Source organism: Centruroides vittatus, unplaced genomic scaffold, assembly GCF_030686945.1.
Source record: "Centruroides vittatus isolate TY-2023 unplaced genomic scaffold, ASM3068694v2 contig_461, whole genome shotgun sequence".
NCBI lineage: Eukaryota > Metazoa > Arthropoda > Arachnida > Scorpiones > Buthidae > Centruroides > Centruroides vittatus.
The window spans coordinates 1,962,593-1,977,141 of record NW_027122257.1 but is presented as its reverse complement, the minus strand read 5'-3'; the positions used below and the strand labels follow the sequence as shown (position 1 = coordinate 1,977,141).

At 32.3% G+C, this 14,549-nt stretch overlaps 1 protein-coding gene across 1 annotated transcript; it reads right to left on the bottom strand.

Moving 5' to 3' along the window:
• Positions 1–790: 790 nt before the first annotated feature.
• On the bottom strand, positions 791–13,662 carry LOC136977627 (uncharacterized). The gene is made up of 8 exons (XM_067273163.1): positions 13,416–13,662; positions 10,049–10,290; positions 9,314–9,434; positions 8,723–8,804; positions 2,286–2,372; positions 2,059–2,221; positions 1,398–1,477; positions 791–911 (listed from the first exon to the last, which is right to left on the bottom strand). Exons 1-8 carry the CDS (start codon positions 13,660–13,662, stop codon positions 791–793), a joined length of 1,143 nt encoding a protein of 380 aa, XP_067129264.1.
• Positions 13,663–14,549: the final 887 nt, after the last annotated feature.

Genomic DNA, 14,549 nt, shown 5'->3' with positions numbered 1-14,549 from the left:
ATTATTTTGTGAAAATTTCATATATAAACTGAAATTAAATATTAAATGTAATTATCACTATGACAGTTTTTCAAAAGTAATGTGCCTTAGGAAATTGTTTGGAGTAGCATCAGGAGATTTGTGGGAAAAATATCAGGAGCAAGTGTGTAGTGTATTGATTATGTGATGCATTAGTGTGGATCTGCAATACGGTTAAACGGAAACTAATTGAACAAAATCCATGTGTGGTCGAATCACTTTCAACTAATGTAGGCCCAGATGCATAGTTTTCTAACTAACCGATATGTTGGGAGGATTGATTTGTTTTTTCTAATACTCGATATGCAGATGACATTAGCAACGACACGACACATTGCCAGTATTTTACAGTTATTTTGTTTTATTCAACAATAAAACAAAATAACAGTAAAAACAAAATAATTATAAAATTAAACATAACAGTGATTTAAAAAAACCTGGTAACGTTTCATACATTAAATAAAAACAAATTCAATCCTGATAATATATCTAGTTGTAAATTATAGAAACTAAGCAGCTGGGCCTACATTAGTTGAAAGTGATTCGACCACACATGGTTTTCGTGCAATTAGTTTCCATTCGACCGTATTGAAGATAACATAACCAATACACTACACACTTACTCCTGATATTTCGCCTACAAATATCCCGATGATTCTTAAAAACAATCTCCTATGGCACGTTACTCTTGAAAAACTCTGTATAATTATATATTTTAATGCATAATTAATTCATATTGAATGTTGATTGTAATTATAAAGATTGATTAAGACTATTCGTACTCCAGCCTATTAATTATCGCATAATATTTTGCAGAAAGTATATCCTTTATATGTGAGACAATTCCTCCCGAAATCAAAAATATAATAATGACGAATCCAACTTTTGGCCATCTGAAACATAAAAAATTAATATATAATTTATACGGTAATAGACTCTTGATATAATGATTAACATAGTAAAAATTAAAGTTAATGTTACCCTAGGTGCCAATATGGCGGTTCGTCTCTGATTCCAGCAAGGAAACAGTGGGACGCACGTTCTAACCTAACCTAACCTATTCTGATAATTTGGTTGCTAATAATTATGGTAATTTCATTAGAATAGGTTAGGTTAGGTTAGGTTAGAACGTGCGTCCCACTGTTTCCTTGCTGGAATCAGAGACGAGCCGCCATCTTGGCACCTAGGGTAACATTAACCAAAATTTACATTATACCTACAGTATTAATTAAACTGATTTAAATATTGGAAACTGTATTTCATAGTAAACAGAATTTTCCCACCGACAAAATAAATTCAGTTCGAAGAATAGAAAATCAGCATTCAAATTATTGGATCATATAGAAACATTAGCATAAATTAAATAATATTGTTCTCACCTTTCGTATATATACTGTACAATCACGCTAATTACAATTAGTTGCATCAAAGCAGCCGTAAACCAAGTAATTCCTATTTGCTAAAAAGTAAGAAGTAATTTCCAAGTCTGGTTAACAATACTTTATAAATATTAGGCTATATATTGGTATTGATATTTATTATCGTGATTTATTTAAATAATATATATATTTATATAAGTTTATAACTTTTACTTAGACCTGCATGCAGAATCAGCAAGTATCAGTAAGTAAATTGACCATTTCAACGTGCTGCATAAATTAATGTAACTGATGGATATGAAGCATGCAGACTGTACTGTACTGTACGTGTTAACGCATACAAAGTAAGTGTTTTCGACAATTACAAATTTAACAGTTTGATAATTAAAAAAGTGATGTATTAAGCATTTTATATCCAAATATGTTTGCACGTTGGTATTGTATTGATTATTAGTTTCTTGAGAGTATTGGATTGAGACTGTAACACGCTGTACGGGAAATTTTTTTATTTAAAATAGTGCAAAATGGACTCCCTATTAATGTCTGGTTTTCGGGAACGGATTATTGACGTTACACGAGGATACCACCATTATATTTTCTTTTGTTATATTTATAATACTCTATAAATTATACATTGTAAAATTATCGCGCGTGAACTTACATTGAGTGGCATTTCGTACATATTGACAACATGAGTAATGTATTTCCACCAATTTTTTTCGGTGTCGATTTGACTTTCGACCAACACTTGCCAGTGAGGTCCTTCCACTAGAAGGGGCAGAATTATGTTAATTGCAGTCAAAGTAATTACAGGAACAGTCAACCTGAAATAATAAAACGAAGACTGCACAAAAGCAACAAAAATTTCAAGTAAAACAATTGACATACCTGTTTAATCTTTTGATCAGTAGCTTAACGTAGTGCATTATTTCTTTACTTTTACTTTTATCTCGTTTATAGAATGCTAAAAACCCACTGTTTAATATATAAATAAATTCTCATTAAAGTATGAAATTCCTTTAAATGAATTTATACAGGGTATTTAATATTGCTGTAAATAAAATTTTATAGAATAATACTGGTTTCAACGGAAAAATTTTCTACGTATTTAAGAAAAAGTAAACAAAAACTTTTATCAAAAAAATTTCAAAAGTGAAATTTTCAATTTTCAAATACAAAATTTTATCCTCATCTTTTTATATTTTTAAATAGCGAAAAACATTTTCTACAAATTTAATATTTATTCGTTCATTTTAATTGTTAATACCGCGCGATTATATTAGAATTTAGAAGATTTATACTTTAAAAATATACTTGATGTGAATATTTTTACCTCAAAAAGAAGAAAGCTTCGATGGTTATAATTCCTTGAGAGAAAACGTCATAAAAGATATTTTTGGTCAAGTACATAAAATTCGCTATTTTCTCTGTAAAAAGATAAATATTATAAGTTTAAAATGTTTCGAGAGTGAAGAGAGTTAATTCCTCAGTAATTGAGTCCATTCATAAAATATTTAGTTGTTTTATAGTAAAAACGTAGGCTGTTTTTTTTCAACCTCCGATGGAGCATAAGACAAAGACAAGTGTAAATAATAAAATGAATTTATTACCAAATTTAGATACAAACATGCTTACTTTTCGACATAATCACCGTGAAGATTGAAGCATTTGTCATATCTGTGGATGCTTTGCAATCCACTCCATAAACTGTTGCCAGTGATTTGAGATGGGCCTTAACGTTGTTTTGAAGATCGTCGTTAGTCTCGAACTTTTTCAGTTCAGGAAAGAGGTGGAAGTCTTCACACATTAAAGGTGTGAAGACTTCCACCTCTTTCCTGAACTGAAAAAGTTCGAGACTAACGACGATCTTCAAAACAACGTTAAGGCCCATCTCAAGTCACTGGCGGCAACATTCTATTAAGAGGGGATTGCAAAGCTCGTCCACAGATATGACAAATGCCTCAATCTTCACGGTGATTATGTCGAAAAATAACCATGTTTGTACCTAAATTTGGTAATAAATTCATTTTGTTATTTACACTTGTCTTTGTGTTATGGACTATCGGAGGTTAAAAAAAAAGTCGCCCTCGTACAAATGAAATCATGGTAATGAACAGATGAAAAGACAATCTCAATACAGTAATTTGACTTGAATTAAGCAGATTAATTTGTTAAAACGTAACTTATGCTTTATTATTAAGAATAGAATAATTCTTTCGTAAATGTGACTTGTAAAATTTAGTTAAGTATTTTATTTTAATGTTAAATAAAAACTAAAATCCGAAAATCGATTTCCATGTATGATAGGTCCTAAAAGACGTTATAGATTTAAAAATTAATAGTAACGAAATAATTAATAATAGTATATAGAAGAGCTAGAAGCGAGCAATTTAATAATTACATGTATTCGTCTGTAGAAAATTAGGTTTTATTATTTTCTTTTATTTACATTTGATTAAAGTTATATACAATATAAAGTGACAACACATAGTCCAGGACTGTATTAGTGATGTGATATTTTGAAATACCTTACTTGGTGTAGGATATATTAATTAGTTCCCTATTTCGGAAGGTAATTTGCAAACGGAAATAATGATGCGAATAAATTAAATTGAATAAATATACAAATATATAAATAATTTGCGAAAAATTAAATTAATTAAGTGTTTTTAAATTAGAAAAAGTTGGGAAAAGTAAGCTTACCACCGATTCCGAAATAATAGAGCGTAGAATGTATTACGTGATTTGTTATATACGTACACAGCAGTAAGAATTTAATTCCGCAGAAGGATCTAGTGTTTGAAGCGATGTCTATAGATACAAGTTTCTTCACTGATTTGAAGGGTGATGCCAAGAGAATCCACTCTAATAATCCTCCTAAAAATAAATTTAATTATTTCTGATAATAGAGTAAATTACGAATTCATTCACCAGCGATATAACGGCTTCGTTCGAGATTGCCGAATTCTCACTGTCTGTCCTCCCTTAATCTCGAGATGTTAGATAGACGGTAGTCGAGACCAGATGTGGATAGCTTAGAGGTAGGAGGTTCCGATTAACTGTACATGAACTGCAGGTCTAGACCGATAGTTACGTGATTTAAATTTTAAACTTCCCCGAGTCGGAGTTACGTAGTTGAGCAGCACGATTTCATTATCAGGAAAACCACGATGTATTGTATAGGATCAAGACACTACTAATTTGAGATCGACAGCATATATTTTAAATTAACTAAATTAAAAATTGCAGCCCGGTATTGTAGAGATTTTTATTTTTATTTTTTTCAAAGAATTTTCATGTAAAATAGTTTAAACCTCTCAATTACTGTAACCCGAATAAGTTATGTGACCATATAATATTATCTGTAAAGTACTAAAAATGTTTATATTTTACAAAATTATTGCTTCTGAAATCAATAAAATACGACATAGCCTCTCGTTTATGACCAATTTCGAAAAAAATCAAAAGAGATTACACACGTGAGATTGGAACAGAACAGATGATGTGATTTACAACCTTTATTTCAATATATCGTATTACTTAATTTGCAAGTTAAAAAAAAATAGGAAGGATGTTTATTCAAAATTTAAGATGCTTTAATTAGGCAAGCGAACAAAAGACTAAATGATAGTTCTTTATTAAGAAAATTACTGTTTTGTCAGATAGTTTCGAGTATTATTAATAGCTTGATTTAGTAAATCAAATCAATTAATTTCGAATATGAAAATACTGACAGAATCTCTCTCAAGACGTTACTAACATTACTAGAAACAGTGCCTAATTCACGAGCCAGTCTAATTTATAAATAAATTAGACACACACATAAAATATGTAACTGTTTTAACTTATAATTCACACGTCAGTAATATACTCACGTAGGTATGTACAGTACAACACAAGAGTGAAAGTTGGTTTGCACGTTCTAATTCGGTCCTCCTAATATCGTTTGTAATTAGTTACTAATTGTACAATTGAAGAAACTGTTCGTAGTGAAAATTATTTTATTCGTTGTTTTGACTTTATGTGAATTTCGATACTAATTTTGGGTATTTCAAAGTAAGAAAAGATTCGGTTCTGAATGCGTATTCAGAACCGAATCTTTTCTTAAATTGAACCTAATTTTGTTAATAAAATAAAATGAAAATTTTCTGAGGTATCACGTAGTCAACTGGAAAAATCACAATTTCATCATTATTGGCATACAGCGATTATTTATGTGGAATTAGGAACTAAAAATTTAATATATTATATATATTATAATTTATATATTATCAATCAATAGCGGATCGAAAAATTTTTAGACGGAGCAGAAAGGAAACAATATAACATAGAAAATGTTTTACTACACTACATACCTGTGACTACTCGAACAAAAACCCTCTAAACCCACTAAATCCACCTCTGTTGTCGTTGCTAACTTTCTCACAAATACTTTCAAATATATTAGTCAATAATAGTATTTTATCTCAAATTGAATATATAAAATGCTGAAAGTACAGTATTTAAACACAATGTTGTAGTAAAGAGGGTGTACGTGATTTTGTAAATTGTGACACGTAACCGAAAATCAATTATAAATTCATAATCTTAAATATTCTGTTTGCAATAATCTACGCCTAAAATTATTTTGTTCTGTCGTCAAGTTTTCGAAAATAATTAAGAAATTCTTGTTATTATTTAAAATTATGTTTATTATAATTAAATATCGTGTAATTATTTAAATTCTTACCTTCAATTGAAGGATATATTATTTTAAACTTTATTAAAGTCTTCAGACAGGTTGCCAACAATACCCAAATTAAAAATAATCCAAAAGCAAAGCTAAGTAATAAACATGAAATAATTATAATATATATAACGTCTAGAGAAGATGTAATTAATTATACGAATTATACTTTAGTAGTATGAAAGAATATTTTACAATTAACGTGAACAATTTACATTTGTAATTTGAAAAATTAATCTCGAATTCTAATGTTTTTGTCCTGTATTTATTTGGTTAATGAATATTACAGCAGTTCTATCATTACTATTTATTACATTGATGTTTTCTAGTTACACTGTAACTTTATTTATAATTACTTTTTGGTTAATGTTACCCTTGGTGGCAAGATGGCGACCAGAGGGATTTTTCCCTACATTCAAGACGGCGACGGGGAAAATTTTCCCTAATTCGAGACTGCTACGGGGATAATTTTTTCCCCTGCGTTCGACGTGGCTTACGCGTTTCCGGTTGCCATCTTCGTTGTGAGATCTGGATTTTATCAGAGTCACTTTTTGTAATAATTCGTTTTAGGAATTTTCCCCTAGTATAAACATCCTGTCGAAAAACGGCCCTGGACGAGAAACTATGCGTCCCCGGCCAGATAACCGTCAACAATCCTTTGTTCTTAAACTAGATCAGATCATCTTGCAACCTTAGTTTACACTTAGCGTCCGAATTCGTCATGTATTTTGAATCCCGGGAACACCTATGACACAAATCGTCATCCACCCACGATCACGTGACCTAATTTCCCAGGCTAAACTTATAAAAGCCACTCCTTCCACCCCCTCGGGGGAGTTTCTTATCATCTGCCGAACAAACGCCGTCGCTCGTCGTCGCCGACTCGGACCTACTGTCCGAACGTCTCCGCGCTCAGTCGCGAATATATAAAACTGTGCCTTTTCGGATACTAATCTACACCTCGAGGATATCAAAGTGATAACACCGTCAGGAACTAATAATGAGGTATGAACCGAATCTGTAAGCTCTCTCTCGACCCCTACGCGACATAGGGAATTTAGTCAGCTTTTGTATTGGTGTCTTATGTTAACTTTAATAAATCTTGTTTTTGTTGTTAAATGGTCTCTGTGTCTCGAATATCGCTTCGCCTTATCGTCGACCCCATCCATCTCCCCTCCTATCCCCTCGCGTAACGCGTAACGCGTAACGCTAACAGACGAAACAGCCATCCTTGACTAGAGCGTTACCGGAAAGGGAGGTACGACTTTCTCCTACCTCCCCCGATCTCACATTCCTCCCTGAATCCTAATTCGAGACTGCTACGGGGATAATTTTTTCCCCTGCGTTCGACGTGGCTTACGCGTTTCCGGTTGCCATCTTCGTCTTCTATGGAGACTGCGCGTTGCGCACTGTTTCGTAATAACGTGACCTAGGAACTCCTATACTATAATAAGATACTGTAAACCCTATTTTAATAAAAAAAAAACATTTTTTTACTCACGTTGATTGTCTGTCATTTCCCTTTTTTACATTTCCTCCAGACGTTCGAACTTTGATCTTTGTTTATAATAGAGCCTTTTTCCCCCTCTTGTTTTGCGTCGGCTGCAACTTTCGATGACTTCTTATTTCTTCTTTTTTTACTCTCGGTGGTTGACGTTTCCTTATCCCGACCTTTCTTTGATTTCTTTGAATTCTTCTTATTATTATTATCGACGTTTTGAACGGGTGCAGATGGAACTGTTTCGGGTTCTACACTAGCTTTTCGAGATATCCCGGATGCTAAAGCCGAAATCGTCGCACCACATTCTAGACACAGGTAGTGCCATATGAATGACAAGATACATCCCCAGGACAGACGACCACATTTGCTTTTAAAAGTTCCTTCGTACACTGAATATTTAACTGTACACGAACTGCATCTAAGAAGACATTCGTTTCTTTCGCTTCTGTTATATAATTTGCATGTCTTATCGCACGTAAAACACGGCGACTCTATCTGCTGTATACGTAATTTGACCACAAATTTGAATGCATTATCAATTGCCGGGTTCAATCCCAATTCCGAATAATGTTTCCATAATTTTATAAAATTTCCTGGTAGTACATTTGGCCCATGATTCCTTCGAACTCAAATCAACGTCGCCCATGACGTGCACGAAATTTAAACAAAAAGAACGCATTTTCTTTTTGTTTTTACTTGTAAAAAATATAAATTATTTTTTTAGCAATTCGGAAAGAACAGATATTGTAAAAAAAATTTCGATGCCAACACTGAACATGCAACACACCACTGTCTTCTAAACTCCCTGCAAACGAAATTTGCATAATTCGACGATTTCGGCACCAACACATTTCGTCACATTTCCAAAGAGCTCCCTCTCACGTCACAAACGCGAAATCGCGCGTCTCCGTTTCGAGGTTACAGGAAACGCGGCCGCTACGTCGAACGCAGGGAAAAAAATTTTCCCCGTCGCCATCTTGAATGTAGGGGAAAATTTCCCCGGCCGCCATCTTGCCACCAAGGGTAACATTAACCTACTTTTTACTTATTTGAAAGAAAACAATGTATAAATTTAAAATAAATGAATAGTGTGCTTACATGCAGATCACCTGAGCTACGGAAAATTCCACTTCATCGTCTTTTGCTTTGCAAAAATCCACTCGAAACACCTTTCCAAATACTGAAAAGAGACCTGACTGTGCAATAATTATTAAAGTAATGTAGTCTTTTATTTAGGACAAAAAATTATAGAAATTGTTTGAATAGAGTAAAACCAAAACTTTAGACACAATTATAGGCCTGCCTATTTTATATTTATCATAGCATAAGCATAATTTGGTAACTTACTTACTGTAAATTTGGTAACATAAAAGTTACCAATACAACATGTATAAATATGTATTAATATTTGACCATATATGTAACAATACATCATTTTTCAGTACGGAGACAAAATTAATGTATTTTTCCATAAACTAACGTTACCTCGCCCCGATTTTATGTTTTTTGATTGAAATTCTATACGTTTACAGAATTATAAAGTTTGCTTTGAAACACCCTGTATAAATACACAGTGTATATATATATATTATGTGTGTGTGTGTGTGTGTGTGTTGTGTGTGTTGTGAAAATACAGTAGGCTATACGTAAATTCAATTGTATAAATAACTGTAAAATGTTTATGCTTACTCCGATGTCCAATGTTTTCCAAGTCTTCTTCAGTACACGAACCGGGAATGCAAACGTTAATCTGAAGTTTCGAACTCCTTCCATTCGAATCCTTTAAAACTGATGAGAGTTTCATTGGTTTCTGAAATGTAATGATTGTAACTAATAAGAAGTTTACGTAATAACTCGAATTTAGAAATTTCAAATATATATATATACAGTAAGTCCTCTACTTACAAACTTAATCCGTTCGTAGCGGTCGTTCGCAAGTCGAAAAGTTCGTAACTCGAAAAGACGATGTTTGGCGCAAAAACTCAAATACAACGTTGTTTTTACAATTATATAATGTTTAGGCTACTTGAATAATGTTGAATTAAGATTGTTAAAGAGAAGTATAAATTCAAATCAATCATATGTACTGTACATTATTTATTAAAATTACTCATTTAAAACAACTACAAATGTACATATGTATGTGCTGTAAATGTTTTAACGTAAAACTTCAAAAATAAACTTGACTATACATAAAAAATAACCAACTGCACTTTAACCCGCCATCTGTCGGCTTTGTTCGTAACTTCGAAAGTTCGTAAGTCGAATGTTCGTAAGTAGAGGACAGCTTGTATATATATTTAGGAAGGAAATTTTAAGAATAACATTGAAACATATGATTAAATGAGAAGCAAGCTTCTAAATTTAATAAATAAATGTTTTCGTTTGTTATTTATAATAAAGCCTTAGAAGAAAGAAACTTACGAAAATATTCTGCATGACTTGAATTAAATTGTTATTTTCGTATTCGGAAATTAGGTCGATTGTTTCCAGCTTCAACGTTGGTAATCTTATTGTCGTGGCACAGAACTTCCCTCGAACCGTATTATTTGTAGACGACCTTCCATTAATGATAGTATTGATATTCAAACATTGATCATAATCACCCCGGAACCACGGGCTGCCTCTGAGAAGACCGGTGGGTAATTTTCCTGTCGAATCCAACACTGAAAAGAATATGTTAATAAATGCTAATATAGAAATACAATAAAAATAATATCAGAATTTAAAAATACAAGCAGATTTTTAGTAACTTTTGTTTTTGTTTTCATAATTTTTAGCAATTTTTGTCTAATTGTTAAGGTTAACTTTGTTTACTAACAATTTAAATTCAAATATAAATAAAGAGAAGTTTACAAATCGATTTTACGAATTCCCTTCGAATCCGGGCCTTAAGAAATTGTAATTGTTTAGCCTCTTAACGCGGACTTTTTTAGAACCTTATATTAAAAGCAATAAAAAATATTTAAAACTGAAAAAAAACGAAAGAAATGTGTTAATTTTGAAGAAAAAGCTTCAAAGTACAATTTCCTTTTTCTCGCCTTAGTGCGAAACTTGACACTGATGAGTCATTGTTTACACAGCTGGATGACCTTGAGAACAGCTGGTGTCGTGTTTCGCGGGACATTCTCATGAAACTCTCGGGAGGAGAAGGGTAAAAAGTAGGGTGAATACTAGATGGCAGTATATTTCTAAATATTTTTTTAAAATTACGATTTTAATTGAAATTTTCGATTCCCCCGACTTAATTAAACGTATATATAATAAAATCTATTAATTAAAAAAATTAAAAACTATTGGATGTTGTTTTTGACAACAGAAAATAGCTTTAAATAACTTTACCGAAGTAAAATCGGCGCTCTAGAACTTTAGAAGGATGAATGAAGTTTTATAAAAAAATTTCATATTTAAACAATTGAGCGTTAATCGTGCGTCATTAAAGGTTAATTAAAATCGCAATAAAATTTTTTCGCGCGGGTAAAAATTTTTCAAAAAATTTGGAGACTTAGAAAACATTCCAAAGATGCAAAAAAAAAAAAAATTTTTCCGGGCCAAAAGTACCGTTTTGTTTGTAACGCTATGAAACTTGCCCCAGTTAACTCGGGTCCGGACAACAAGTGGTTAATTAATTTTCCTAGGACCGATTCTCTCCCTGAAAACTCGAACGCATCATGGATAAATTTGTATTAATAGTAAGAGAGCTTTATCTACTTGTAAAATGTTTTGTGACGATTCATCGAATCCCGATGCTGCCATTTCTATTTTTTGTTTTCTTTTTGTCAACGAAAATTGCTTATGACGTTAACTAAGTATCTTATGTTTAAAAATATGTCATAGTTAAAAACCATTTCGCCAACTGGCTCGAAATATCAACAAATGTGGCAATTTTATCGTCAGATCTGGCAACACTGCTCGCACGTTGTCCATATCTCTATGCAGCGTCACAACATAGTTGAAGCCCTCAAATGCGACGACGTCCATACGTCACGTGGTAATCGATGACGTGGTAATCGATGACGAATCACATGCAAAGAGGGCGGTCTGTTTACCATTGGTCACTTTTATAGCACGCAGCAAGGCCTCCTCAACGATGCAGATGCTATCGTCCAGGGGCAGTGGCGTAGCGAGGGGGGCAAGGGGGTATATCATGCTCCGGGCGCCACTCGCAGAGGGGCACACGAATGGTTTCCAAGACAAACTATATGTGTTTCGGGAGGGGGAAGGGGGCGCCAATTGTGTTCGCTACGGGCCCCGGGCGCCAGTTATGTTTGCTACGCCACTGTCCACGGGCACCAAAAGTCACTTTTAATTAAGTGCCCGATTTCAATTATGAAATCACAAAAAAGGGAAGAAAATATTACATCGGAAATGTAAAATTTCGATGTTTTCGGTATTGGAAGATACATTAGTTATGTCCATCACCGTGTTGGATTGCCTTTGACGGTAAAGCGATGAGAAGGATGCAAAGAAAACAAATTGGAGTATCGATAACATTTCTTGATGTGGCCTAAATTTGGCTAATTTTCATACTTATCAACTTATCACATCTTGGAGGTTAAGTGATGAAAACAGACAGAGATCAGATCCAAATATTATTACGCTTTTATTGTCATTGGAAATGAATTTTGCGCTTATAACTATAAGCGCAAAATTCCTCGTCACTCCAACTATCTAGGGTAGATGACTAAAATTACATAATACAAACAAATTTAGTTGTCAGTTACATAAAATTTAAATAATTATCAGACATGTAAACTGCACCTATAAGCAGAATTTCTGGCACATATGAAGATGAGATTAGGATCATCGTTTCATCTTTATAATTTTTAGACTATTCACACCCTGTAGGTTATCATTTGATCTACAAGATGTGATTAGTCTGAAAATTAGCCAAAATTAGACCACATCAAGATACATTAATCACCAACAAGAAGCAAAAATACTTAGAAGGTAGTTATTGAAAACATGTTTATCTTCAATGAATACAAATTTATTCCTTAATACTAATAAACTAAGTACTCATATAATACGAAAAAATAAAGATTTTGAAAGTTTCAAAGAACTTTTAATTTCAAATTGATTTAAATCACTATTTTTCCAATTTAGATCATTTTAAAATCCATTTAGATTACCATACACAATGCTTTCATACCAGAAAACCGATTATTAATAGAAGTAACTAAAAAAATTAAACTAAATTCATTTAAAAATGAAGGTATTTCGGTGAATGACGCACGAAAATATTTGTAAGAAAAAACTTTATATTTTTATTATTTAAGTGCAGTCATGATCGATATCTTTAAACTTTATAAAACATAGATTTTAAGATAAAATTGAATGGTCAGCAGTTTTTAATTGAGGATGAAGAAATGAAAGATGAAATAATGAAGGGCATCGAAGAGGTGCCGACCCCCGGTCATACATACATGTAAATTAAACTACAAATTTCCATTTTGAATGAGAATTTAATGTGACTAATGTAATTAGTATTGGTTTACTAATATCGGAAAAATACTTTGAAGAGAAACTTGACGTACCCCCAAATATTACTTTGAGTCCCCCCCTGGGGTACGCGTATCCCACTTTACGGACCACTAATCCACTGTACTGAAATGTCTGAAACCTTAAAATTGCTTTAATACATAAATTTTAAAGTATGCTGAGGAAGATTAAATATTTAATCTGTATACAACTATTAATCTAAATTTTATATTCGAATAATAATAGTTAAACAATCATTAATGTAATTACAATATTCTTACTAAAATAATTTATAATCTGCAATACTTACTCTGAAATGTCCACCCTTTTAAGTTCATCAAATCTTTTGTAAATGCTGTTAATTCTCTTGTACAGGAAGAAGAGATGTTAACTTCTTCGTACATTCTCATGAGGTAAGGAAGGCTGCTTTTCAGAAAACTTTTCAAAAACCGTTTCGTGCGTATTTCTGCATTTTCTAACGTCTTCAATACTTTAACCACTTCTTTGTTTCCTGCAAACTTTCGGTGGTCGCAGGTGACAAAAATGGGCCGTGTCATTACATACAAATACAATGAGAATTTTAGTAGACCCGCATTCATGTTCATGCTATCGTTTTCTAGTTACTGAATGATTAAAATGTCTACTCGTCGATACTTATAGGTTTCATCTGGTTTTTAAAATTAATATTCGAGTTCCCTATGTAATTATACTTCTGGGAAACGGAGAGAAAGGGAATCTTACGGCGAATTGCGTGTTGAACTTAAAAAAATAAAAATAAAATAATTGCTTTATCATGTATTATTAAATACATTTAAATACATATAAACATTTTTCTTTATACATCTACGTGTTTTGTTATTTATTAGGACTTATCACACTGCGTTTTTTTTAGTAAACTTGACTTGGACTTTTCATTTTCATTTTTTAATAAATTTTTACTCCAATAAGTATTATCGTTTTAAATGTATTATTCCAACTGAATGAGGGGGAAAATGTACATTAATTCTTTTTACCTATACGATGTTAATGTTTATGGTTTTATGAAATAGGTCATGTTAATTAAATAACCCAGTTTCGCAGCGCTAAAATCGTCACATGGTGTAATGAATTCCAGTTACATTAGTCGTTGTATATTATACTCCATGACACGTTTCTTTCTTGTTTTTGAAAACCGTTTCAGATAATCGGATTTCTACTGTATATTTTCTTATACTGAGAAAGGTTGAGAAAATTAACATATATTAGACTATTATATTATCCCAAGCTGATTTAAAATTTTGGTTAATGTTACCTATGGTTCCAAAATGGCGGCTCGTCTGATTCCAGCAAGGAAACAGTGGCGACGCACGTTCTAACCTAACCTAATCTATTCTAATAATTTTGTTGGTAATAATTATGGTAATTTTATTAGAATAGGTTAGGTTAGGTTAGAACGTGTGTCCCC